The sequence below is a fragment of the Colobus angolensis genome, unplaced genomic scaffold (genome assembly GCF_000951035.1).
Source record: "Colobus angolensis palliatus isolate OR3802 unplaced genomic scaffold, Cang.pa_1.0 Scaffold256, whole genome shotgun sequence".
NCBI lineage: Eukaryota > Metazoa > Chordata > Mammalia > Primates > Cercopithecidae > Colobus > Colobus angolensis.
The window spans coordinates 391,880-418,576 of NW_012115777.1; the positions used below are offsets into that span (position 1 = coordinate 391,880).

Genomic DNA, 26,697 nt, shown 5'->3' on the forward strand with positions numbered 1-26,697 from the left:
CTCTGTCTCCCTCCTCTCTGCTTCATCTCATTTCCCTTTTTATTACTTTGATGACTGATCTGAAGGCCTGCCCTGGCCAGCTGTCAAATTAGGGTAATGAGAAGAGCAAATGTATTTTTAAATTTGTTTTAATTTGTTCTTCTAAGGACTGAAGATCATTTGACTTCATGGGTTGCAGTAAAGATTAAAATGTATTTTAATTATTTTCTGGAAACAGGTCAATTTGCATTACAAGCAAGGCAAGTTTTGTGACAAAATTTGTTTATATGTGTGAGTTTGGAATGAACTTTCTAAGCCTATGCCTATGTCTACAGAAATAGTTCTCAGATTTATTATGATTAGGACACTTGACCAAATTCATTAGTTGGTTTCCTTTAACAGAGTGCAATCACTGGTTCTGTAAATTCCTAGCATCTCTGGTTTTTGTGCTATACTTAACAAATCCTGTAGATTCACTTGAGCAAAAGTTAAATGCTGGAATCATTTGGAAAATATTCTAATCTTTTGTATGACACAATGTCCAATTAGCAAAATAGTTAAAGGGACTATTTGTCAGCCATATGTATTTAAACACTAAAATATAATTCACATTTTGAAGCTATTAACCGTTCTAAGAAATCAACAGTTTTGTTTTTAAGTTGGTATTTGTTTTTTTTTATTCCCTGATGTTCATTCTATTTTATAATGACCGTTACTATTATAAAAACACTTATATTTTCGGAAGGTGGTTTGATGTTCTAATATTCTATGAAAATGATATAGTCAAGTAGTATTATAAAGGTGAATAAAATGTTGATCATGTAACAGCTGGATTGTGAAATTTTAGTATCTCGGATACCAATATGAGAGACATTAATAATCTTTGCTTTAAAAAAATTATAAAAGATGATTATAAAAAATAGTGCTATATTTGTAGATTTTGAATTCTTGTTTTCCTTTCAAATAAAAATTTTCAGAGTAGTACACAGTGACATTCATATGGTGGCAGGAAATAAACAAAACTTTCAATATCATATTTTCTAAATAGATCTTAGAATGTCAGTATTAGTTCTCGGCCAGATGCGGTGGCTCACACCTGTAATCCCAACACTTTGGGAGGCTGAGGCGGGATCACTTGAGGTCAGGAGTTCAAGACTAGGCTAGCCAACATGGGGAAACCCCGTCTCTACCAAAATACAAAGATGAGCTGAGCATGCCTATAATCCTAGCTACTCGGAGACTGAGGCAGGAGAATCGCTTCAACCCTGGAGACAAAGTTTCAGTGAGCTGAGATCGTGCCACTGTACTCTAGTCTGGGCGACAGAGTGAGACCCTGTCTCAAAAAAAAAACCAGAACCAAAAAAGAATGTCAATATTAGTTCTTCATTTCTAATTTTTAATTTATAGATTAAATATACCTATAGAATATATATTAGTAGTATAAAATCAAAATCTAGTAATTGCATATTTTAGGCACAATTCAATACATAATTGGTCACTGAAATTTTAATTTGGAAATTGCTCAAGAGTGAAATGAATGATCCAAACTGATATTTTGGTTCAAATAAAGCAACAATAAGTTATAACCTCCAGTCAAACCACCTCTAATTATAAGATAGTCTGTTAATATTTCTTCATATCCTATCATTCATACACAAAGAGTAGCTAAAGCTATTGTCACTACATGTAAGCATATTTTAAATTGTCATCCAGCTAACAGTGATTTTCTTCTGAGATCTGCATCTTTTCTTGTTATATCTCCTCTGTGATCAGTTGGCCAAACTTGTGAGATAAGCAGCTAAGTCTGGATGCTTATTTTTGTCAAGAAAATGAAAGAGGTTTTTTGTGTGGCAGACCAGTGAAATGTAATTTAACTCATGACCTGGGTCTTGGTACCATGTTTTCTTTAGTGTAGCTAAGTAACTTAGATATTCAGTGAGCATTAGCTATTCCCTCTTGTTCAGTAACTTTCTTGTGATTAATATCCAAGCAAACTTACTACATAACACCTACAATAAAAACAAATACCTTATACACTGAAAAGAACAACTTAATAACTGAAATAGCTGATGAATATGCTCAGAATACAAAGTTAAGTGTTATTGTTTCCTTTACTTTCATGTAATTGTTACAGTACTTTTAAGGCAAAGTTTTATTCATCAGGGATGGGGTATGACTTTTTTAGTTAAGGTTTGTTTTAATTATTCTATATTATTACAATTATGGAGGAACATGTCTATTGAAAAGTGAAACAAGATTTTTCTGAAGATCTCCAACATTGGGCTTAGCTATTTATTTGTCACTTCTATCACCGTTTTCTGCTAAATATATTTTAGAACATCATATGTTGTGAATTTCTGACTTTTATGTCCCTACTCAGCACCTCCTGCTCCTTACCTTTTTGTAATGTACAATAATGATGTAATTTTTCTCCTACTATTTCAGGCTTCCAGGGCCCTCTAGGGTGCCTGCTGCAGGCAGCAGCAGCAAGGTCCAGGGAGCCTCTAATTTAAATAGGAGAAGTCAGAGCTTTAACAGCATTGACAAAAACAAGCCTCCAAATTATGCAAATGGAAACGAAAAAGGTAAGTGTTTGTTACATCATTATGACACAAGTCTAACATGAGTCTTGTGAATTACATGCTAAATCTAATATTTGAGCAGCCTAACAGCTTTGGGCCTAGAGATGTTGTCAGTGGAGTTTCTTTATGTTTCCTAACTGTCCCCTCCTGACTGCCAGTTTTCTGATCTGTAGAACATTTTAAACAAATAAACTCATTTATTTTAAGTTGTTAGTTATATATGCAAGTATAAATACTGTTTTTTAAAAAACAGTTCCTTCCAAATGCATGTAAATCACATTGTCTTATGTCTTTTTATGTTTTTGAAAATGTATCCTGAAATCATAAAGCCATACTGAATTTATTTGAATTCTTAGCTTCAGTTAAGGTAAGAGTCTTAAGTGTTTCTGACAGTTAAGTTGAAACATAATTACAGTAGGTTTTTATCTTTGCAAGCAGCAGATCCCAGAGATATAATGACCTCAGTTTTCCCCAAAAGACAAATTATTCACATTTGTTTTGTTTTCTTGAAATAGTGCATAACATAAATATCAAATCACAAAATCAAGGACATTAAAGACTGTCTGTTAAAGGCATATTATAAATGAATTGTATGCCACACAGTTCTCTGTGATTTACAAAGTGGGTATTGAAAGAGGTGCTGATTTGATGCTTGTCACCAAGTAGCAGGGAGGACGGGGATGAGTATGTGTAGTTTACACCTCAATCATGAGGAAATGAAGAACTTGTGTGTTTTAAGTAGTATGGCTGTGTGAGGAACTAGGGTGTTCTGCTGGGTTTTGAGGAAGTATTTTCAAATCAATAGAACTTCAAACTTTTCTTCAGAGTGTTAGGCTCTACATGGAAAAACACATGAAATTAAAAGTGGCACAAATGTTTAGTTAGTAGAACATTTGGCAAATTGGGATCGAATAATTCCACCATGTGCAAACATTTTTGCTCAAAATAGATAATTGTGAATTGTTTCATATAGGCAAATGATTAGACAACTTCCTCTTACTCAAATGTGAATGGACAGATGTGATCTAGAAGCAAGACACTCTTGTGTGAATATTCCCTTTCGCCTAAAGCAAAAGTGGACAGACTTTAAACCCCTGAGAGCAGAGCAGTGTGTGTTAAGATAGTAATATCCTAAGCTCTTGAGTTATGGAAAATGAAAAAAAACAAAAGTGTGTATTTGGAAGTTAGGAATGTTTTCTTTAAAATGTAAAATAAAATCTTAGATTTAAGATCACAAGAAATATTACCAAAGACTTACACTCTTCCCGGGGCTGAGGGAGATGACAGTTCCTCACCAGAAAAAATAATGCCCTCATTTCCTGACTTTTCTTAAAAATATGATACAAGTTCAGGCTAAAACTTCCTTTACATGTGGGAAATTTCTAGGGGAAGCTAACAGGCTTAGAAATAAAGATGTGTTAATTAGACTGCCAAAGTGTCCAATTAAGCAACACGATACCACCGTTATTAATATTCTGGCAAGAAATTACTAGTAATGTTTGTAAATAGACTTAGAAATGCATTCGATGAATTAATACTTTTATATCTTAATTTATCTGAATTTTTCTGTAATGTGAAAATGTTTTCTTTAACTTATTTCTGGCATCTAAAAGTAAAATTCTGATGATAGACAAGCGTTAATATTTTTCCATGGCCACTCAATTCATACATACCTTCCCTACCTATGCTTAGAAAGTAGTGCAAAATTAGAAAGTAGCAATGTTGATAATAACCACAAGGTGGAGACAGATGTCATGTAATATGCAGTCTGCTCATATAAAGCACATTTCCTTAGACAAGAGTGTTCGTATGATATAATAAAGACATCTGGAATTTGTCCTGTATGCAATATGAAATTTGCTATTAAACGTGGAGTTAAAACTTTATGTCAATAGATCCAATGACAATGTTCGTAAATTAATAATGCCGTGCTATATTTCCAAAATATTACCTTAAATTATAAGAGCAAACTAGATAATAATATATTACATATAAAACAGTTTATAAAAATACAAAAAAATTAGCCAAACGTGGTGGTGGGCACCTCTAGTCCCAGCTACTCAGGAGGCTGAGGCAAGAGAATGGCGTGAACCTGGGAGGCAGAGCTTGCAGTGAACCGAGATCGCGCCACTGCACTGCAGCCTGGGCGACAGAGCGAGGCTCCCTCTCAAAAAAAAAAGTTATAATCTATTCTGTATTCAAATGGTACATCTTTTAATAAATATGTTTGTTTTAACTTTTTTTAATATGAAGATTTATAGTTCTAGAATAATGTTTATAAAAATATACAAATCCATCTGGTGATGAATTGACCTCTATCACAAACTAGTTTGCATATATACCTTGGGTGTGACCAACCAAGGTGAAAAATCAAGAACTTTTAAAAGTTACGGTATTATACTGATAGAACTCAGAAAGTACTAACTTGAATATTCTTATTCTAATTGCTTTTCCTTTTTAGCTATTAAAAATAAGAATATTTAAATTAATAACAAGATATTTTATTGGCAGGATTAACCAAATTATCTGTAATGTGTTCCTTGAATGTTTTTAAGTGGAAATATACTTTATACATTCTTTAACAAGTCTGAGGGGATGAGTTACATGAATCAGTTCAGGAATCTATACAAGCTGTAATACATAGTAAAGGTTCATTCACAATTAAAACAGTTTCACTTCTATATTAAAAAAAAAAACTGTTGAAAGCACAGTGACTTTTCACATGTATGATTTGTAAAACAAATTAGCTTTTTTAAAGTAATGTGATGCTTAATGAGAAGAAATCAGTAGAGAATTACAAACTGCATTTCAAAAAATGCATCTAATGTCATTTTAATAATGAATTTTGAAAAAAGAGTGTGCTCATTTTACAGTCTCATTAAATGAATTAAAATATCAGTGAACATTGTAGTAGATTATCATTGGCAGAGAAGGCTGAAATAGAAACCTTACAATGGGATTCACTGCCATGTGAACATTATGTTGAAGTGGAACGTGGAAACAAATTTCTCAGAACAAGTGGTGAAATGAAAACAGCATCATTTGTAAAGCATTTCTTTTGAGAGTCCTTCAGTTTCTTCTCCTGATGACCTGCCATTCAGAAACTGACAATGAATAATGCACTCTGACACAAGCATTTGTCAATTTGCCCAGCACCGTATGAGAGTACTCTAGACAGATATATGTTCTGAGAAAAACCAAATACCTGTTAACTGTAAATCAAATATTGTAGAAACTATGCCATGGTTCATTTGGACATATACTTTGCATGCCTGAAGCAAGTTACCTTAAGAAATCATTCTTGTTTTACAAAATTTGTATTAAAAAATCTAAAAATGCAAAAAAGCTTATTATTAGGAATTTATCCATAGCTTTATTTGGAATCTAGTTTCTTTATTATGATCTATGAACATGCATCATTTGATGGAGTTCCTTAATGGAGAGGTGTTTTTCCATGATGTTGCTAAGAAACACGCCCCGGCACCAGAGGGGATACTACCCTCCATCTTTTTGCCATTTCTCTCCTGTGATTCTTACATTGTACCTGTTTACTCACTGAACTGGGCTTCTTTCTCTTTGTCTAGATTCTAATCAGGTGTCTTCTGGTGTGGAAGCTTTTGCTTTTATTTACACACAACACAGAATTAATAAGATGGATGCCAAGGATTTAGCAACATTTTAATTCAACATTGTACAGCTGTCAGAGTTAATAAGAATTATGCATTAGTCATTAAATTTGGGCAGCTTATTCAGCTAAAACATAGATGTCTAGCTCTTAAACACTTTGTTTTTTTTTTTAATTACTCTGAAATTACAATAAAGTCAAAGAACTGAACTGTTTTCAAGCCAATGCAAATGTGCTTTAGTTATTATATTACTTTACTGGTGATTTAATTATGTATTTTACTGCTTTATTACTTAATACTTACATAAGCCTAAAATACATTGTTAATGTCATAATTTCAGGGATTTTAGAATTCTTTCCATGAGTTACCATAACTAGGGGCATATATAAAAATATGTATATATCTATATATATTTGTATCTATGTATATATCAATCGATAAGACTAAATAGACTTGGGCATATGTGTTGTTGGTTTATGCATACATGCACAACTACTGAGGTGTCCACAAAGTATATATACCTGTACATAAATTACATACTGGCTGGTGGGTGAATGTAAGCTTCTCTAAATTGCACAACTCTCCACAGAGTGGCACTGTGATATTGCAAATGATACAATATAAGCATGTGCAGAATGAACAGCTCTTCCAGGATCCCTATAAAACACCATCCCATGTTTCTGTTGAGTCACTATGAAATTGATGACTGAGGCAATACACAAGCAATTATTTATGCAAAGCAGTGTGGGGAGGTGCACGAGGAGCCACTTAATACCAAGACATATTTAGATTTGAATGCCACTTTTCTTCAGCTTAATTTTGTTAAAGCATTTGGTATGTTGTGAAATTAAAGTCCTAATTATTTATCAAAATAAGTGGCATAGCCACACTGGTTAATCATTTTCCTCTTTCCACCATGATCTGTGATGCTTAAAGTATCCTATATTCAGCAGGGACCATCTATATCACTGAACACAATGCCTGCCATGCAGGAAATACTTCAGAGTTGAATGGTGCTTTTGTCATCATTTTTGTTGTCACTTCTTATATTTCAGAGTTGAAACCTAGTTTGCTTTTATCAAAGCAACACACTATTCAGTGAGGAAAAAGAGATAAGCAGATTAAGATGATCATCTCTATGTCTTTTCTCAGACTGATACCACTCTTGGTAGCGTGATGCTAACCCTACAGGTAACTGAGGTTCCAGAGAGGAATGAAACCTCTATATAAATTTTCCATATGCCTGATGTGACTGCCACATTTACATCAATGTATTAATTTTAGAACCAGGTTGGCATCGTTCCCAATTCATCAGTATTGTTTATTTCCAAGATGAGATAACTAGACGTTAGTTCTGTGAATTTAGATGTTTTGCAAGTATGAAGTAATATCTATTCTCACATCAAGTCAGAGGAACAGGTGCAAGTAAGATGCTAAAGAAGAGGGTATATAGTATCTGAATAAAGTGATTTGTGTGATGTTCTCCCCATTTATATCCTGCTCACCAAAGAAGAAGGAAAACAAGGAGTTACCCAATTAACTTGACTGTGCGATAAATGTGGCTTGCTGGAGAGCCATTTCAGCAGAATTTCTGGCATGTAGTAAACATGTGGAAAGAAGAGACAGTGAAAATCTTCCAAATGTTTGAGTCAGACAAAAATGAGTTCCCATTCAGATTTTTTTCTAAATTTTGCCATATGTATGATTGAAAACAAATTACTTTATCTTTCTAAGTTTTCATTTTCTCATTTTTAACAAGAGAGATCATAAGTATATTGTAGATTATTATGGGTTTAAATGAGATACTGTGTATGAAGTACTTATTAAGTACTTGGAATAAAGTAAGCAGTAGATGAATAATAATATTTGGTTATGGTGGAATTGGCAATGGTGAATGTAGATGAGGTATAAGAAGAGAAAGCAGAAGAGACAGAGTGGAAGCAAATTGCTATTTGGGGACCATAGACAAGAGGTAATGCTGTAAGCAGAGATGGCCCATAAAAATGCAAGACACAAATCCATTTTGGGAATGCCTTTAAATATGTGCATTAAAAATCTGTTATTTTCCCCATGCTGAGATTCATTCATAGTCAGAAGTTGAGTAATCAACATTCAGAAATATGTCATTGAGACCAGGCTACTTATTACTGAATATATAAATGGCCACGATTTTAATTTGTGGCTACATTCATTCTGTAGAAACTACAGGTGCTGCCATTTCAGCTGCTGTTGTGCAGTCTTTACTATGAGGAGTCCAGAGAGACTCGTTATTCCAGTGCCTTCCTCACGCACAACAACCTACGATTCGCCATCTTAATGAAATCTGAAGCACCTCATTGCCTCCGTATAGAGACAGGCTGTGGACAGATTTAGAGCGGAGCTTCGGGAAGTGTCTTATATGTGTGTACCCGCCTGAGAATGATTTTACAGCTGCTGTTATGACCATTACTGTGGGTTGGATGTGAATGTCATAATTCATAGTCCCTCTTGTTTCATTTTTGGATGCAGTGATGTTGAAATTCCTCTTCTGTACTTGAACTTCTGTAGCAGTCTTTCTAGCTAATGTCTTCAACTTGTTTCTCTTTTCTAAAGAAAGAACACCTTCTCTTAATTCTCTTGTTCATCAGCCACTTAAAAAAGCATCCTGACTGGCTCTTTTCTACCCTCTCTGCTCAACCCCACCAAAGCTCCCAGGCACATTCTTACTTCTTAACCTAGTTGTAGATGCACAGAAGATACATACCGAGTATGTGGCCAGAGAGAGAAGGAAAAATGACATTAGGAAAACCCGAAGAGTTTGTTTTGGTTTTACAGATTATTTGAAGCAAACTGCTAAACATCCAAGTAAACTCAGAGCTAGCCAAGGTTCTGAAAGTTCAGTGAAAAATGTTAATATTGCATGGCTATGAAGCATGTAATAAACTTAGCAATTTGGGGGACTGTCTTAAGAAACAGCCCTTAGGCCGGGCGCGGTGGCTCAAGCCTGTAATCCCAGCACTTTGGGAGGCCGAGACGGGTGGATCACGAGGTCAGGAGATCGAGATTATCCTGGCTAACATGGTGAAACCCCGTCTCTACTAAAAAATACAAAAAACTAGCCGGGTGAGGTGGCGGGCGCCTGTAGTCCCAACCACTCAGGAGGCTGAGACAGGAGAATGGCGTGAACCTGGGAGGCGGAGCTTGCAGTGAGCTGAGATCCGGCCACTGCACTCCAGCCTAGGCGACAGAGCGAGACTCCGTCTCAAAAAAAAAAAAAAGAAAAAAAAAAGAAACAGCCCTTTAAAACTGAAAAGGCCAGGAGTTTTCAGAATTTGTGAGTCTCCTCAACCCTTGCTACTCAAAGTATGATTTGTGTGTGAGCAGCACCGGCATCATCTAGAAGATTGTTCGCAATGCAGAACCTCAGGGCCCACTGCAGACCTGCTGAATCATAGTGTGCATTTAACAGGATCCCCAAGTGTCATGTGTGCACATTACAGTTTTGAGAACGACTGTGTTAAACACTTAGAATGTTTGACATTCTAAGAAAATTACAGAGCTCGGACTGTAGAGTGACAAAATGTGGGGTCAAAGCCTAGCTCCACCATACATTCCTCATTAGGTATCTAAATCATTGAATGAAGCTTACCAAGCTCTGGTTTCTACAAATGTGAATTAGGAATGGGAGCCCTTCCCCCTTCACTGGGCTGTTGTGAAATAATGCAGCTAAAGAACCTTCAATAAAATGTCAGCATAATTACATTTGTAATAATTATTAATATATTCATTATCGAATATGAAATATCTCAAATAACTTTTTTTTTTGGAGACAGAGTCTTGCTCTGTCACTGAGGCTGGAGGGCAGCAGTGAGATCTCAGCTCACTGCAACCTCTGCTTCCTGAGTTCAAGCAATTCTCATGCCTCAGCTTCCAGAGTAGCTAGGATTACAGGTGTGTGCCGCCATGCCTAGCTAATTTTTGTATTTTTAGTAGAGATAGGGTTTCATCATGTTGGCCAGGATTGTCTCAAACTCCTGGCCTCAAATGATCCACCCGACTTGGCCTCCCAAAGTCCTAGGATTATAGGCAGGAGCTACTGTGCCCAGCCACAAATGACTTTAAGATCAGTGTGAGTAAGGATGATTTCAATAGGATGTCATCATGTTCTGCTTAACAATATGTCCAGCAGAATAGGCTTTGATTTTGGGGACTGTGTTTATCTCCAACTCTGTGTCCATATGTGTGTGTGTGTGTGTGTGTGTGTGTGTGTGTGTATAATTTTTAAATGTTAAAAATAGAATAAATTTTAATATAGCTCCCCAAAAATATGTGTAAATGTTTCTTCTGGCTAAAAAACCTATACATCTCCCTTATACCACCTGTTTTGATCTTATTCTGCAGGTCTCTTTGAGTCCTCGCAACTCTGATCTTCTCTACCATTTTCTTTCCCACGTGACACTCACCTGACATTTAATATATACAGTGGCATTTATCTTTTATGACTCTATTTATTTCCCTCCTACAAGATTATAATGTGTCTTGGAATGTCTTATATAGAGTAGTCACTCTAAATATTAACAGATGATGTTCCTAGATTCATGTTCTATAAACAGGAGGAACTGAATAACATTAATTTTCCTGGAAAGAGTAGAAAAATATCCGTATATGTTCAACAAAAATCAGCAAAACATTATGTTCACTGTGGGTAATGCACAGGCATGTACACAGTTCATTGAACCTGAGAAAATTCATTTTGTTTGGAGGAAAAATTCTTAGTTTCTAATTGAATCTGGGTACCTGAGGAACAAAGTTCACTTAATATAATTCTATTCAGGGCATTAATTGGATAGTTACTATTTTCTCTGTTTCTATAGTCAAGGAAATGTTGTAATTGATAAACCATTGAACTTACCCATCTGCATTTGAGGAATAGTATAATATAGTGGTTGACAGGATTAACTTATAACTCAAGCAAAGTTCAGTGCTCAATTGTATAACCTTGGCCAGATTACTTAACCTCTTTGTGCCTCCTTTTATTCACACATAACATAGGGGAAATAATGGAAAGTTCATGCTGTTGTTGGGAGGATTAATTGAGATAATATGTGTTAAACACTTACTTCAGTGCCTGCCATGTAGTGGGTGCTATATACATGGCATAAAACAGTAATACAGGCATGGTCTTTGCTTTCATGGAATGCACAGTATTGTGGAGGCAATAGGCAGTTACAGTAGAGTGAAAATGACTATAATAGAGGGAATGGTAAGCTATGGGAGAAAGTAGAAGAGCCACCTAATTCAGACTCGATGCTATAGGGGTCAGAGGTGGGTGTGGGAGTAATTTTTTCCCCCTGAGGAAGTAAGGTCACAGCTGACACCTGATGAATAAGGTGCTTCTACCTGTTGGCAGTCAGTGGACTCCATCTGCTACTAAGAATCATTTAAATTATGAGGAAATGTTATTAGTCTTTGAAAGGGATCTGTTGGTGAAATAATCTTGAAACTATTTGTACTTATAACATAGATAATAAGCAAAATATTGGAATCCCTTCACAGAAAGAGAATGTATTTGAGTAATTGAATGTTCTGAAGCTTATAGGATTGGTCTTGAATCAGTCAATATATCCACTGTTTTTTAGAACACCTTAGTGTTTGTGTGTGAATCTAATGAATTTTCATAAATATTCCAAAGATGAGCACAAGTAGACTTTATATGATTATTTTTAAAAGATCAATTTCTCATTATATGCTTTAAAATTTAAGCATTTTGACTTTTCAGTGAATGGCAAGATTGAAATATAGAATATATAGGCATGGTCTTATATTATACTATTAGTATTAGTCTTTACTAACTGAAATGAGGAATTGCAGAGGGGTAGTAAGAATTAGAAGTCATTGTTAGTCTACCAATTTGTTTAAGAAAATGTAATATAAATGTATTTGTGTACAATATTTTACTGTTAATATCAGTTTCAAATATCAACTATGTTATTTTAGGCACACTTAATTTTTTAGAAAATAAAACCTGTCTAACTCACACAAAAATTCCTGTAACCATTTGACTTCTTTTCCATCTCTAACTTCTTTGTTATTTCCTTCTGTTGTATGTCAATTTCTTTTTCTGAAAAATTAGTTAACACTAATTTTTCTGTACCAATTGGCTTGATTACATATGGTTTATCATGTGTTCTGACTTTTTTTTTAAGTCAGGCATTTTTTTTTTTAAAGAAGACATTTAAAAATAAAGGCATTGTGGTTTTACATTTATAGGCGTTTAATAAAATGGAATGAGCTCCAATTCCTGAATAGTAGTAAAATAATATCTTTATATAACATTTCATTAAGCATTTCATCAAAAACAGATCTGTGTTTATTTTTCAATATCTGTATGTTTACAGTACCACTTAAATGTCTAATTCAATCATCCCCTCATCCCCAAAAACAGAGGGTGAAAGAGGGAGGCATTCATGGTTGATTAAACTTAAGATAAATGACTTGACCAGAATTACAGTTTACAAATGTTAACGCTTGGATGGAGGTCTTTTAACTCTAAGCTCAGTTCTTTTTCTTGATTCTATACCATATTGTAAAATCCTTCCTTTAATTTAGTTTTGTCTTCTTAAAAATAAGACCGTAATCAAGCATTAATTATACTAGAAAAGTCATGTAAAGATTCACATCATAATGTGACTTCCAAGTGGAATGTAAACAAACACTAGTGCATTATGAAATACTTATATGACAAATAGATTTATTTTCCTATAACTCTTAAAAAGTAGTTTGATTTATTCTGACTAGCTGTAGGTGTGCTGGTTAAGAGCAGGGTCTCTGAAATCAGTTCAAATACCAGCTGTCTGACCATGAACAGTTATTCTCTCCTTGCCTCAGTTGCTTTAGCTGTAAAATGGGGATGATAATATTAATACGAACCTTGTAGGATTATTATAAAGATAAATATAGATAGATTGGTTAGTAGATTATCTGATCGATAGAAGCATAAATTTCAATAATGTACAAATTAAAATAAAATTAACAGAAAGCTAAATTATAAGTTATACCCATATTTAATCAGATAAAAATTAACTAAACAATTAGCTAAACTCCCAGTAGCTTAAGCCAATTTTCAACATTCATTATACAACGTATTTTTATAGGGCAAGGTGGAATATCCATTTACTAGTATGGGCTACAGCGGTGGTTGAAAAAGAACAGAGAATTGCTTAGAGGAGGGATAGTGTTTTATTCATCTTTGAATATCGGTGACTAGCAAATTTATTTGGGTAAGACTAATTTCAGAGGGGAAAATAAAGCATAGTCCCCCCCCAACCCCCCACCCCACAATCAATGCCTCTCAAACACTCTGCATTTTTGAAATTTTTTTAAAAAATCACATCAGAGAAGTGATTGATGCCACATGTCTCTTTTCAGTTCAGAGGAGAGAGACTTCTATTCATCAATAGTTTGGAAGTTCTCAATTATGTAATATAAATGATCAAGATTAATGGCCTTTTCTTTATTTTTCTTCTAAACAATGTCCAGATTCCTCCAAAGGACCTCAATCGTCTTCAGGTGTAAATGGTAACATGCAGCCTCCCAGTACTGCTGGGCAGCCTCCTGCCTCTGCCATCCCTTCTCCAAGTGCCAGCAAACCCTGGCGCAGCAAGTCCATGAATGTCAAACACAGCGCCACCTCCACCATGTTGACTGTAAAGCAGTCAAGTCCAGCCACCTCACCCACACCATCGTCAGACAGACTGAAACCACCTGTCTCAGAAGGGGTCAAAACTGCTCCCTCAGGACAGAAATCCATGCTTGAGAAATTCAAGCTAGTCAATGCCCGGACTGCTTTACGCCCCCCGCAGCCTCCCAGTTCAGGACCTAGTGATGGTGGGAAGGATGATGATGCCTTTTCTGAATCTGGTGAAATGGAAGGTTTTAACAGTGGTCTGAATAGTGGTGGCTCAACAAATAGCAGTCCCAAAGTGTCACCTAAGTTGGCCCCTCCAAAAGCTGGAAGCAAAAATCTCAGCAATAAAAAGTCTTTGCTACAGCCAAAGGAAAAAGAAGAAAAGAACAGGGACAAAAATAAAGTTTGCACTGAAAAACCAGTCAAGGAAGAGAAGGATCAGGTGACCGAGATGGCTCCAAAAAAGACCTCCAAAATTGCAAGCTTGATCCCCAAGGGCAGCAAGACAACAGCAGCCAAGAAGGAAAGCTTAATTCCATCTTCCAGTGGGATTCCAAAACCAGGCTCTAAAGTTCCAACAGCAAAGCAAACCATTTCACCTGGCAGCACAGCAAGCAAAGAGTCTGAGAAATTCAGGACTACTAAGGGGAGCCCTTCCCAGTCCTTACCTAAGCCTATAACCATGGAGAAAGCAAGTGCATCTAGCTGTCCTGGCCCTTTGGAAGGAAGGGAAGCTGGTCAAGCCTCTTCTGCTTCCTGTACAGTGGCACAAAGCAGTGGGCAGAGCACAGGAAATGGTGCTGTCCAACTCCCTCAACAGCAGCAACACAGCCACCCGAATACTGCGACAGTGGCACCATTCATTTACAGGTAAGTTGACCTCTGCTTATCCACAGTTGTAAATATATTTACAGGCCTACATACTCAGGGTGTAATAGGGAAGGCTGATAAAGTGGTGCTTTATGTTGTCATTTTGGAATGTTTCATGCTAAAGACAGAGGCCTAGAATTTAGTGCGGAATCTTAGTCTGGAAAAAAGCTTCCAACAGGATCCAGTTTTATTCCTTCTCTCATTCCCTCTCAGAAATCGAGACCTTCCAAAATTAAACTACTTGTTATCAAAAGCCAGCGAGAAACCAGATGCCACAAAGTTCTCTTGTGTTTATTCATATTATTGCTACTACCGTACTGCTTCTATTACTAGTAGCAGACTTTTAAAATAATTCTCACTTTTACAGAGTTTATGGTTGTTTTTGTTGTCGTCTTTGGGAGAAAGTATACCATAATGGTTAAAGAGGCAGCCACTGAAATGATAAAGTTGTGGATTTCATTCATAGTTCTGCCACTTTTCAGCTGTAAGACATTGGACAAGTTACTTAATTCTCTTTACTCTCATTTTCTTCAGCTGTCGAATAGGAACCATGCACTACTTTGTAGAGTTGAGACTATTAACAGAGGTCATGCATATATCATGTTTACTGTATATCCTGATATGTTGCAAATGTTCTTCAAATGTTATTTATAAGGCACTACTTTCTCAATGTAAATTTTGTATTAATTTCCCCCAGCAAGGCATAGGTTTCTAGGTAAAAGGGGTTACATATATAATTTGTATTACTTATTTGGGTTGTATTATTGGTTTGTTTTTTTCTTACCTTTTATTTATTTATTATTTATTTTACTTTGCATTTTTGTTTTGTAGGCACTGAAATACACAATATACAAATTTAAAATACATTATTATGCATTTTAAGATATGTGTCCTGCCACCCAGTTGGTAAAGACAGAACACTTTGCCTGTTGTTCTGTGATTTGCTTTAATCGATTAGAGATGTGTCAGTAACTGCTGTGTGCCCAGTTTTTTCACTGCTTGGTTAGTAAGGAGATGGCCTGAGGAGCAATAATGTCTGCTTTGTCCCTCCTTCTGGCAGGTTGGCAATTTAACTACAGAAAGAAAATTTTACAAATAGGATACAGGACCCACTATAATTAAGAAAGGCTCAAAACTGTATAGTTTAAAAATTTATTAATTTTTTGAATATAAAACTTTTTAAAATAAAGCAGTTTATACTGATTTATTTTTTTTTCTCAATGAAGAACCAAAGTGCTTTTTTTCTGAGGTTTTTATACACTCAGCAAAACAAAATTATTATAATTATGTCATTTAATCTCTTGGGACATTACAATTGAATGCTGCTTTTCTGACTTCAGTAGTACTAATTCATTTAAAATATTTGTATTTGGATCAGATGGGAGTCTGCAGCTCCTTCTGACTCCAGGGTCCTTATTTGACAAAGCAGAATTTAAGATGTCAAAATCATGATCCACATTTCATAAATGTGAGAAAAAAAATCATGAAGTTTTAAATATGTCATACTCAACACCCTTGTGGATTACAAATATATTCTGTAAAAACATCAATCCTTTCAAAAAATCACAAGTGAATTTCATAGGAAAATGTAAATCTAGAACTGCTAATTTAGTAGGCTTCTTTCTATAAGTAGCAACAAGCTTTTAAAAAAATTGTTCGCAATAAAATATCCAGTGGATACAAATCTAGTGGTTTCCATTTGAAAATGTAACTTTTAAGTATCAAAAACAGGAAGCAGCACAGCAGCACAGCTTAGAAGTTACAGTGCGGATCCGGTGTGTGACCCTGATGAGTTCTCCAGTCTCTTGGAGTTTCCGTTTGACCTCTTTAACAACAGGACTATAAAAGTGAGGCAATGTAGCCAAGTAGCTAAGAAAAGAGGCAACAGAGAGGCTGAGGCAGGAGGAGAGTCCCTTGAACCCAGGAGGCAGAGGTTGCAGGGAGCCGAGATTGTGCCATTACACTGCAGCCTAGGCAACAAGAGGGAAACTCAAACAAAAACGGTGATAGAATATGTCTTACTCCACCATTGTTCAGAAACAGCATCTTGTGGTGGTTGCCTGAGTGGGAATCTCAATGCCACCACTGATTAGTTGCGTTACTTTGGGTCATATATGTAAAGATTCTGAACCACAATTTCCTAATCAGTGAAATAGGTGTAATAATGGTAGAAGCTATCTCATTAGGCTGTTTTGAAGATTGAGTTGATATTGATCAGTAGAACACTATCTGCCACATAGTAAACAGCCTTCCCTAAACTTCACTTTCTAATCCTATAAAGTATGATTGATAAAGGATGCCTACTTTGATCGATTGAATTAAAGATTAAAGAAAATAATCCCATGTAAAATTTTTAGCACACAGCCAGATTTTGAGTAAATTACATTAATATCAGTAATTATTTTTATAATTATCAACAATATAAGATAGCTAAAAGTAAATAAAACCGTGGTTGGCATGGTGATTCATGCCTGTAATCCCAGCACTTTGGGAGGCCAAGGTGGGAGGATGGCTTGAGGCCAGGACTTTGAGACCAGCCTGTACACCAGAGCAAGACCCTGTTTCTACAATAAATAAAGAAATTGAAACTGTCTCATAAAATTTCACATTGAAGTCTATATACAAAGTAATATTCATGCAAAGTTTTTAAATCAATGCAGAACAGTTTTACAAATAGTAATGTAAATTCTCAAAAGGCAGAGTGGTTACTATTCATTCTTTTCAGCTTTCAATGGAAGGTGCTTGTTTATAGTCATGACATTTGGATTATGTAACCTTTTATGTTCTTTCTTACTTTCACTGTTCTATCCCCATGTAAGAATCCCTCCTATGAAATCCCTGACAATTATTTTTGGAGTTGCTAATCTTTTGATGAGATAATACTAATAATTTACTATTTTATGTTGGTATTATCATTTGTTGAGTGTTTACTTAGTGAAAGTCTTTGTGTCACAAAATATATGTGAATTTTCTCATTTAAACTTCATCATAAACTCATGAGAATGTTATCCCCCATTTTCCAGAAATGAAGAAGCAGAGATATTAAGTCAGAATAGTAATAATCTCTTGAGATCATAAAGCTAGTAGGAATTTGCTTTGCTTATCAGTTCTATCTACATGACAGAAATAAGAGGTATTGTTACTTTAATATTTTTAAAGCATTCTGGGAGCTTCTTCTGGGAGTTCAGCCTACTAAGGGTAATAAGAATAATATAATCAAAAATATTAAAGCATTACTGTTATGGAAGTATATGCAACATACAAATTAATGTAGAAAAAAGAGGGTTTTTTACAAATCTGACAAAATGGAGTCAACTAATGCATCACCAAGAAGTTAAGATAAGGTAAGAAATAAAAGATGAGTTAGAGTTTATCACAAGGAGGGAAGAATGTTGTGCTATCATCCACATTGGATATTCTACAATTTTATAATGCAGGCATGATGGGAAAAATAATAGATAAATTGTGAGCTGCAAATACTAGTAACTGGAACTGCTACAGATACTAATGGTTAGGATTTGTAATTATATGAATGAGAGACTGTATTAATCCATTTTCACACTGCTATCAAGAAATATCCTGAGACTGGAAAATATGTAAAAGAAAGCGGTTTAATTGACTCACAGTTCCGCATAGCTGGGGAGGCCTCAGGAAACTAACAATTAAGGTGGAAGGCGAAGGGGAAGCAAGGCACGTCTTATGTGGCAGCAGGCAAGAAAGAGAGGACAGGGGAAACTGCCACACACTTTTAAAGCATCAGATCTCGTGAGAACTCACTCACTATCAGGAGAACAGTATGGGGGAAACTGCCCCCATGATCCCATCATCTCCCACCAGGTCCCTCCCTCTACACCTGGGGATTACAATTCAGATCACAATTTGAGATAAGATTTGTGTGGGGACACAGAGCCAAACCATATAAGACACTAAAGAAGAAAAGAAATGAAAGTAATTTGAATTTTGTTTTTCTCTTTCAGTGACCCCTTCTCCATACATCAAATTTTCAGCGAGTCCTCCTAACCCGTCTTCTAAAACATACCCTTGATCAGACTTTCTTTCCATTTCCAACTCTTGTCTCCTGGTCCAAGCCACCTAACCGCCAATTCTCATCTAGTTTCCAATGAGTCTCCCAGCTTCCACTTGGCTTTTTGCAATAACATCCTTCACACAGCTGGCATTCTCACCTTCTAAAGGCATAAATCATATATCTTATTCTAATTAATGAAGTCATCTATTAGATTTCCATTACATTAAAAAAAAAAACTCAAAAATTGCACCATGACCTTCCAGGTTCTAAGTAATCTAGTACCCTGTTCACAATTGATCCCCACAGCCACATGCAGTCCCCGCTTCCCCCAACACATTGTATCTCAGCCTTCATCCTCTTTCTCAACAAACCAGTCTATCTTGCTTTAGAACATGTCTTTGGCATATCTGTTCATTTATGCCTGTAACAACTGTCTTCTAGATCACTGCAGGTCTGTCTTGTTATTAGAGCTCTGCTAATCTCCAACCACCTCCAACCACCTACTCAGGGGGAATATATATTATGCCCCTTCTCAGAATTATATTTCATCATCCTCTTGTATTTTCTTTATACAGTTTATTACCATCTGATTTTTTCTTGTTTACTTATTAAGTAGTGTGATTTCAGCCACCTCCTAATGTAATGTAAGCTCATTGAAATTAAGAGTCTTGTCTTTCTTATTTAGTAGCATAATTTCCCAGTACACAGCCTACAAACAGTGAAACCAAATAAAAATTGTTAAATGAAACACTGTCATCCTGTGTTAGAATCACTTGCTATAGAAGAATTTTCAAACCTGCCAAAAATGTACACTGGAACAAAAAATATTCTGAAGTCTCTCACTTCCTATAAATGGGAGGGTTTAACCAAAATACAAACAGCTTTAAAATATTTAAAGAATTAAACCATACTTTCTCTTCAGCACATTCATTCACTTATTTTTTATCTTCTTTCAACAACTACCTACTAAATATTTCTTATGCATGAGACCTCAAGGATTGAGTGAAAAATCATACATCCTATGTCATTTTCTTTTTATCATCCACAATGTAGTAGACAAGAGGCAAGCTCAAAGAGAACTACAAAATGCAGCTGGAAGGGTAAAGCTCCCCAGGACTGAACTAGATTTGTTATACTGAGGCTTCAAAAAAGTGGAAAATTACTTTTAGCTGTTGGAATCAGGGAAAGTAGCACCCGAACTGAGTCCAGAAAGATAAGTAGGATTTGATAATGCAGAGATGAGGGGGACAGGGAGGGAAACATAAGGCTGAAGGAACCACATAAACAATGTCAATACAAGAGATGTACGGTGGTCGGGAAGTCAGTCAGTTTCTCTGGACATTGAAGATTGATTGAAGCCTGGTTGTAGTAGAAAGTCTTCAAGGTCAGAAATTTGAACTTTATGTATGTATATATGTGTGTATATACATGTGTGCTTGCATGCACATGAGCATGTGTGTGGAAAGCATGATCAGAAAAGTTACTCTTTCTTCAGAATGTAAAATGGTTCTTTGTAGGAGAGGTCAGAGTAGGATGAACCAGGTTAAATGTATACATGAAGGAGCAACTTACTGAATTTCTTAGGTAGGTTTGTTAAGTCTCAAACGAGGTTCCAGTTATTGGAAGAAAAGAAGAAAAAGGAGAACAGCATAGTTTTTCCATTCTGTTTTTTTAAAACTCCTTTTTTTATTGTTCCTCTTCTTTCTTGGTGTCCACCCTGAGCTATATTATTTGAACCTGTTTTTCTTGCCTGGCGTTCAAAAATTGTTACCTTACATCCTTCAGACTTTCAAAAAATACCTCCCTTTTTCCCATATGTCCTTTTTCTTCCATTGCTTTTGTGTTCATTACATCACAACTATATTCTACATGCTTTCAAGGACATGTGAAATAAAATAATACAGTAATTGGTTAATTATGGAAAAAAGAGAGACCTGTGTGTTTTCCTTAAACCTGTCTCTTTAGAAGCCTTCCACAAAGTTTTAAAATGACACTTACCCAGATTTATAACATGCTGTTTTGAAGTCTACATTCTTTCTTTTCTGACCATTTGTAGTAAATGCCAAGGAAACAATGCATTGGACATAAAGCAAACATGTAGAGGCAAAGAGAGCAGAATCAGGGTTTTGAGCAGTTCTCAGAAAAGAAAAATACCTAACCCTTAGATAAGGCAAGGCACTATTCATAAGGAGAAACGTATCATGCTTCTTAAGCCCGTTAATTAAATATAAGCAGAGACCCTCTATAAACAACTTGATTTGTAAACGTAGGTCAAGAAAATCTGAATTTAGAGTGTTTCCTTCTTTTGATATAATATGCTGTACTTTACACAACCACACCATGAATTTGCAGAACAGATTTTTATTATAAAATATTTCTGTGGGATTATAGATTTGCCTAACCAAGCCATTGTTGTTTCTTCTCTTCATGTTTTATTTTATGTTTTTGGAAACAATTTTAATCTTACAGAAAATTTGCAGGAATTGTGCAAATGACTCTCATGTACACTTCTCTCAGAGCACTCAGAGAACTTATTCAGGTTTCACCAAGTTTCACCAAATATGATCCCTTTTAGTAATTCAGGATAAATATTGCATCTAGTAGTTGTCATGTCTTCCTAATATCCCTCAATCTGGAACAATTGTTTAGCCTTTCCCTGACTTTCATGATATTGATATATTGATGGCCAGGCATTTTATATAATGTTTCTAATTTGAGTTTGTCATGTAGTTCCTCATTATTAGATACACATTAAATGTATTTTTTGTCTGGAATGTCATCGAAATGATACCGTGTTTTTCCTGTTGTATTTTATTGGGTGTTTCATGATATGAATATCAATATCTTCCATTTTGGTTGTGTTGAATTTGATTGCTTGATTAAGGTAATATCTGCCACAGTTTTATATTCTAAGTGAATATGTTGTCTCCAGTTGTATGTAATACATATTTTTGTGGGAAGATATTTAGAGACTGTGTGTAAAAATTCAATTTTTTATCTACTTTCACCCACAGGTTTTAGCATCCATGGAGCTTTGTTGCCTGAATTAATAATGTGCTGTTATATGTGACAACCGGTTTTCTAATTCCATCCTGTCTTCTGCATTTGCTCTCTGGCATTCTACTTTAAGAAAGAGATATTTTCTCCTCATGATCTTTCTATCTATTTAAATTATATGGACAAATAGATTTCTACTGTATTTGTTATAATCCGTTGCTGTCACAACTTACTTTGGTGATTAATTTTCCAAGATGTGGCCACTGGGAGCCCCTCCAAGCTGGTTGTGTCTCCTTTCCAAATGCTCTATCACTCTTTGAGAATTTTCTTTCTTTATGGCTCAAGGTGTTCTAGGCTCATCTTGCACATTTCCTAATTTGGCTTTAGATCCTATTCTTTAAGGAACTCGTATGTCTTTTTGTATAGAGTAATATTAGAAACCAAGATCTCATTGTTCCTAGGTTTTCTTGGTGGTCAAAACCAAGAAATATATATGTGTATATACACACATACATACACACATATTTAATCATTATTTTAATATTGTATATTATTTATTATAATTCAATATAATTATGATTATTCATGTATACATACATTCATAATACCTCCAATTCCAGCCCAACACCACAGAGTTTAGTTTTCTTTCCATACTTGTGCCTCCTTTTGTCAACCATGAGAAACGTGGCTCTCATTATTCTCAATGTTTTCTTATTTGCTTAGCTCCCCTGAATTGAGCAAATCTTCTATCCACACTAGACCTCTGTTCACCCCAACAGTTTCCTGGCCTTGGCCCTGGCTGTCACCTGTCTGCCTTTCCAGAATGAAGGAAATAGGAAAGCAAGCACATTACTGGTTTTTGAAATATATGTGCTTTTCTTTCTTTTTTGTTGGGGCTATAAACAGGAATTACAATACCATTAGTTAATGTTTCTGACTCAAATCAGTTCTACTTGTGTCTACATTTGTGACCATATCTATATCAAGGTGAATCCACAGGGGAAAATATTTCTTGAAAATAAATCAATATGCTAACACTTATATTAATGACATTAAAGATTAGAGGTTTGATAATGTCTAGAATTTAATACTGATTTCCTTTTAATGATTAGTACATAAAAAATAACATTTAGGGGCTAGGCGCAGTGGCTCACATCTGTAATCCCAGAACTTTGGGAGGCCAAGGCAGGCGGATCAAGAGGTCACGACATGGAGACCATCCTGGCTAACACGGTGAAACCCGGTCTCTGCTAAAAATACAAAAAAATTAGCCGGGCGTGGTGGCGGGCACCTGTAGTCCCAGCTACTCAGGGAGGTTGAGGCAGGGGAATGGCATGAACCCGGGAGGTGGAGCTTGCAGTGAGCCGAGATCGTGCCACTGCACTCCAACCTGGGCGACAGAGCGAGACTCTGTCTCAAAAAAAATAAAAAATAAAAAAATATATAACATTTAGGTTAGACCAGTGGATATGTCACATTCAAAGACTGAGTGACTGAGCTGTCTGTTAACTAAGGGAACCTCAAATGCAATAAAATACTTAGTTCAAAGGGATTTTGATGGAATTAAACTGTAGGGGAGTAGTTAATAGATCAACATTTACAGGCAGCCAGATTCAAGTACTGGTCAAGCATCTACCAGATTGTTACCTAGGACCAGTTATTTAACCTCTAGATGTCTTAATTTCTTTATCTGCAGCCCCTACATTACAAGATTGTTGTGAATTTCAAGCGATATGCCCCGGGAAAATACTAAACACCACACTTGGCACATAGTAAGTGTGTAAAAACAGGTAATAACTCTCATGGTAATCACTGGTATCATGACTTTTAATGACTACAACGCCCAGTAACAGATGAAGGACCTGGCTTATTCGAATTCCAAATAAATTACAGTCTGGAGGCTGAGGTGAGAACATGGCTTGAGCCAGGAAGGGTGAAGCTGAAGTGAGCTGTGGTTGCTCTAGTGTGCTCCAGCAGGGGTGACAGAGTGAGACCCTATCTCAAAAAGTAAATAAATAAAAGAAAGCTAAATAAACTGTTTTTGCAATGCTGTGTCTTGATGGTTTCAATACTTACTCATAACATGATGACCGTGTTGTAAATGCACAATGAGGTTGTCTACATAGGACCATGTTGCTGAATACTTTGAAGGAATATTATGATACGTATTTTTTCTTTTTCCAGTTAATAGGAAGAAAATGCATTATCAGTTTATGGGGAAACAGTGAATGATCCAATGCAATATTCACCATATCTGCCAAAATCTCTTTCTGATTAGAGAACACGCTTGATTCTAAAGTCTTTATAAATTATTTCGTGAATCAACTCAAATATTTTTATTTAACTGGTACAAAGCATGCATAAAAATAGAGGGTAAGTTGTGAGTCTTCAGAGATTTAACTGGACTTCTTTGATCATTTGTATAAAAGGTACATCTTTATCAGTTGGCATTGATTGGTCCTCTATAGACTGGAATTAAAATCTAATTTTGCTGTAACAAATTGTGAGGTGGAAATACTAGAGAAATGGATGGCTTGTAACATCAGTAGACATTTCTGGTCGCATTTAGATGTGAATATAAACCAAGCATGACTTCTAAGTCCTTTTTACAGTGATTTGAAGTTTACCTTCACCAAGTTCCATTCTTTCATTGATCAGTCTGTTTCCTTATTAATGCTAATGTAGATCACTTATGTAGGGAATTTGATGAGAAATACATTGGAGAACTTAAGGTAAATAAGACTCTCTTGTGACTTACACTAAAAGACATAAAAGAGTGAGTCTGCCAAAAATATGCACTGACACATTAACACAAATTTTAAAACGGCTTCCAAGACAAGACTGAGCTGTCACAAGTAGGAATACACTTTTTTAAAAGCATGTCTCAGACAGGGGGAGTGGGAACTTAACCAATGGAATTAAGTCTTTCATATTGAGGAAGATAGCCACAAGTCAGCTTCTGAAGAATTCTTTTTAAGAACTGCTTGCTTTTAGTAGAGCAAAAACTATAGTGCTAAAATACATTCTGAGTTTTCTTTTACTCCAGATTTTCTTAGATGGAGATAGAATCTTTATAACTAACATGGCCACAAACATTCTGGCTCCTGTGACAGCTGTTGGTCTTGTTCTCAAAGGAACCAGTTATCCATGGGCTTTAGATAAATATTTCAGTGAAATGCTTAATGTGACTCAGCTTCTAAAAGGTGAATCTGTGAATATAAAATCTGCAGGACTAGAGGTCAACGCTGGCTCCCAGCCAGTTCAACAAGGTGCTGTGCCTCTGTGACACTTCTCGGCAGGTAGGCAGTCAGCTTTCCCTGGGGTCCACAATTTCACTACATACTCTCCATTTAAACTTCTTCAGCAACTAATAAAAATCCTTAGAACACTTCAGAGGATTGTTTCTCCCTTCGGTCAGAGACAGTAGGCTAAGGAAGAGATCAGTGGGGAGTAGGGTGGCCCACAATAATTGAAGCCAGGTGGAAGAACAGACTTTAGAAATGAATGGGGAGGGACTGTCAGTAGATGGGGATATGTGAGAAATTGGGGTCCAGGAGAGAAAGAAACAGGCTACACAAAGAGCAGATATATTTGCCCTTTTAATATTGACCAGAATTTCACAAGAGAGGATGTATTTTCAGTCCTTTAGTAATAATAGTTGATTTCACAACTATTTTGCAAGGCAGGCATTTTTTCTTATTTTTACAGATGAACAAACAAGTTCAGAGAGGTGAAGGAACTTGCCAACATCACATGACTTGATAACTGATTAGTGATGGGGCCAAGTTTTACACCCAAACCCAGTATATTTACACATATGCTACTCTTTCTTGCATATGCTTTACCCACCAATAATTTTGTTTTACTCTTATGGATAATATTATTTATCGATATATTTATAAAAGATTTGTTGACTGAAACTTATATTCTGATACAAGACTGGACACTGGGGATACAATGGTGAGTTCAAACATGGAGAATAGGGCCTAGTCTGGGAGTTAAACGTTAATCAGTTAATTACATTAATCTCATGTCACAAGAGTATGAAGTGCTGAAAAGATAGGTCCAGGGAGTACTAAGTACTAAGTGCTTATAATTGGAGACTGCCTGATCAGTGAAATTAGGGAGGATTTTTAAAGAAATAGTCACTTGAGATAAGACTTGGAGGGAAGGAATCAACTGGATGAAGTGGGGAGGAAAATAATCAAGTGTAAAGACCCTGTTTGGGCAGGAAGCTATGGAAAGTGGGTAGAAGACTCTTGTGACCACAGTAGAGAGAGGAGAGAGGAGTCTTGTGTGAGATGATGCTGGAGACCATCATCCTATGGGTTGCATGGGACCCAACCATGCAAGACCTTGTAAGTTCCATAAAAGTTTCACCAGAGGGCTCCATAAATCAGGACCAGGTTTGTTAATAAAATATTATGACTTTGGTTCTATAAATGATGAGTTTGACATATTTTTGTGACAACCAAGAAGAAATGTCAATTAGTCTTATATACATCGGGAATTCAGCATAAAGTGCTGGGTTAGAGTTAGAATTTTAGAATTTAATAAATAATAATACCAATACAATGAATACGATTGAGATCATCTAGAGAAACTATAGACAAAAACTGGAAGAAGTATAGAATATTCCTTTGATGAACTCCCAGGTTTCTGCTGTCTGTATCCCCACTTCTTTTTCTACTACCCAGAACCACAACATTTAATGATTACATAAAGGAAAACAATAGAATAAAGTAGAATCCAGAGAAAATGGGAAACACACTAGAGAATTTTTGCCATAAAAGCCAAGGTAGGACAGTTTGATAAAGGAAGGAATGAGCTGCTGTTCTAAATGCTACCAAGATATCAAATGAGTGGAAGACTAAAATATCTGTTAAATTTAGCTACTTTGAGATTTCTTTCTGGCCTTAATGGTATATATCCTATCACTTAAATAGTGTA

At 35.8% G+C, this 26,697-nt stretch overlaps 1 protein-coding gene across 2 annotated transcripts in view; it reads left to right on the forward strand.

The window, feature by feature from the left end:
• The window catches only part of NAV3 (neuron navigator 3), a 378,403-nt gene that overhangs the window by 159,920 nt on the left and 191,786 nt on the right, over positions 1 to 26,697 (forward strand). For both annotated transcript variants that reach the window (XM_011946945.1, XM_011946946.1), the window contains exons 7-8: positions 2,425 to 2,564; positions 13,706 to 14,723. In XM_011946945.1, the coding sequence (XP_011802335.1) occupies positions 2,425 to 2,564; positions 13,706 to 14,723 (1,158 nt within the window). The remainder of the gene's footprint in view (positions 1 to 2,424; positions 2,565 to 13,705; positions 14,724 to 26,697) is intronic.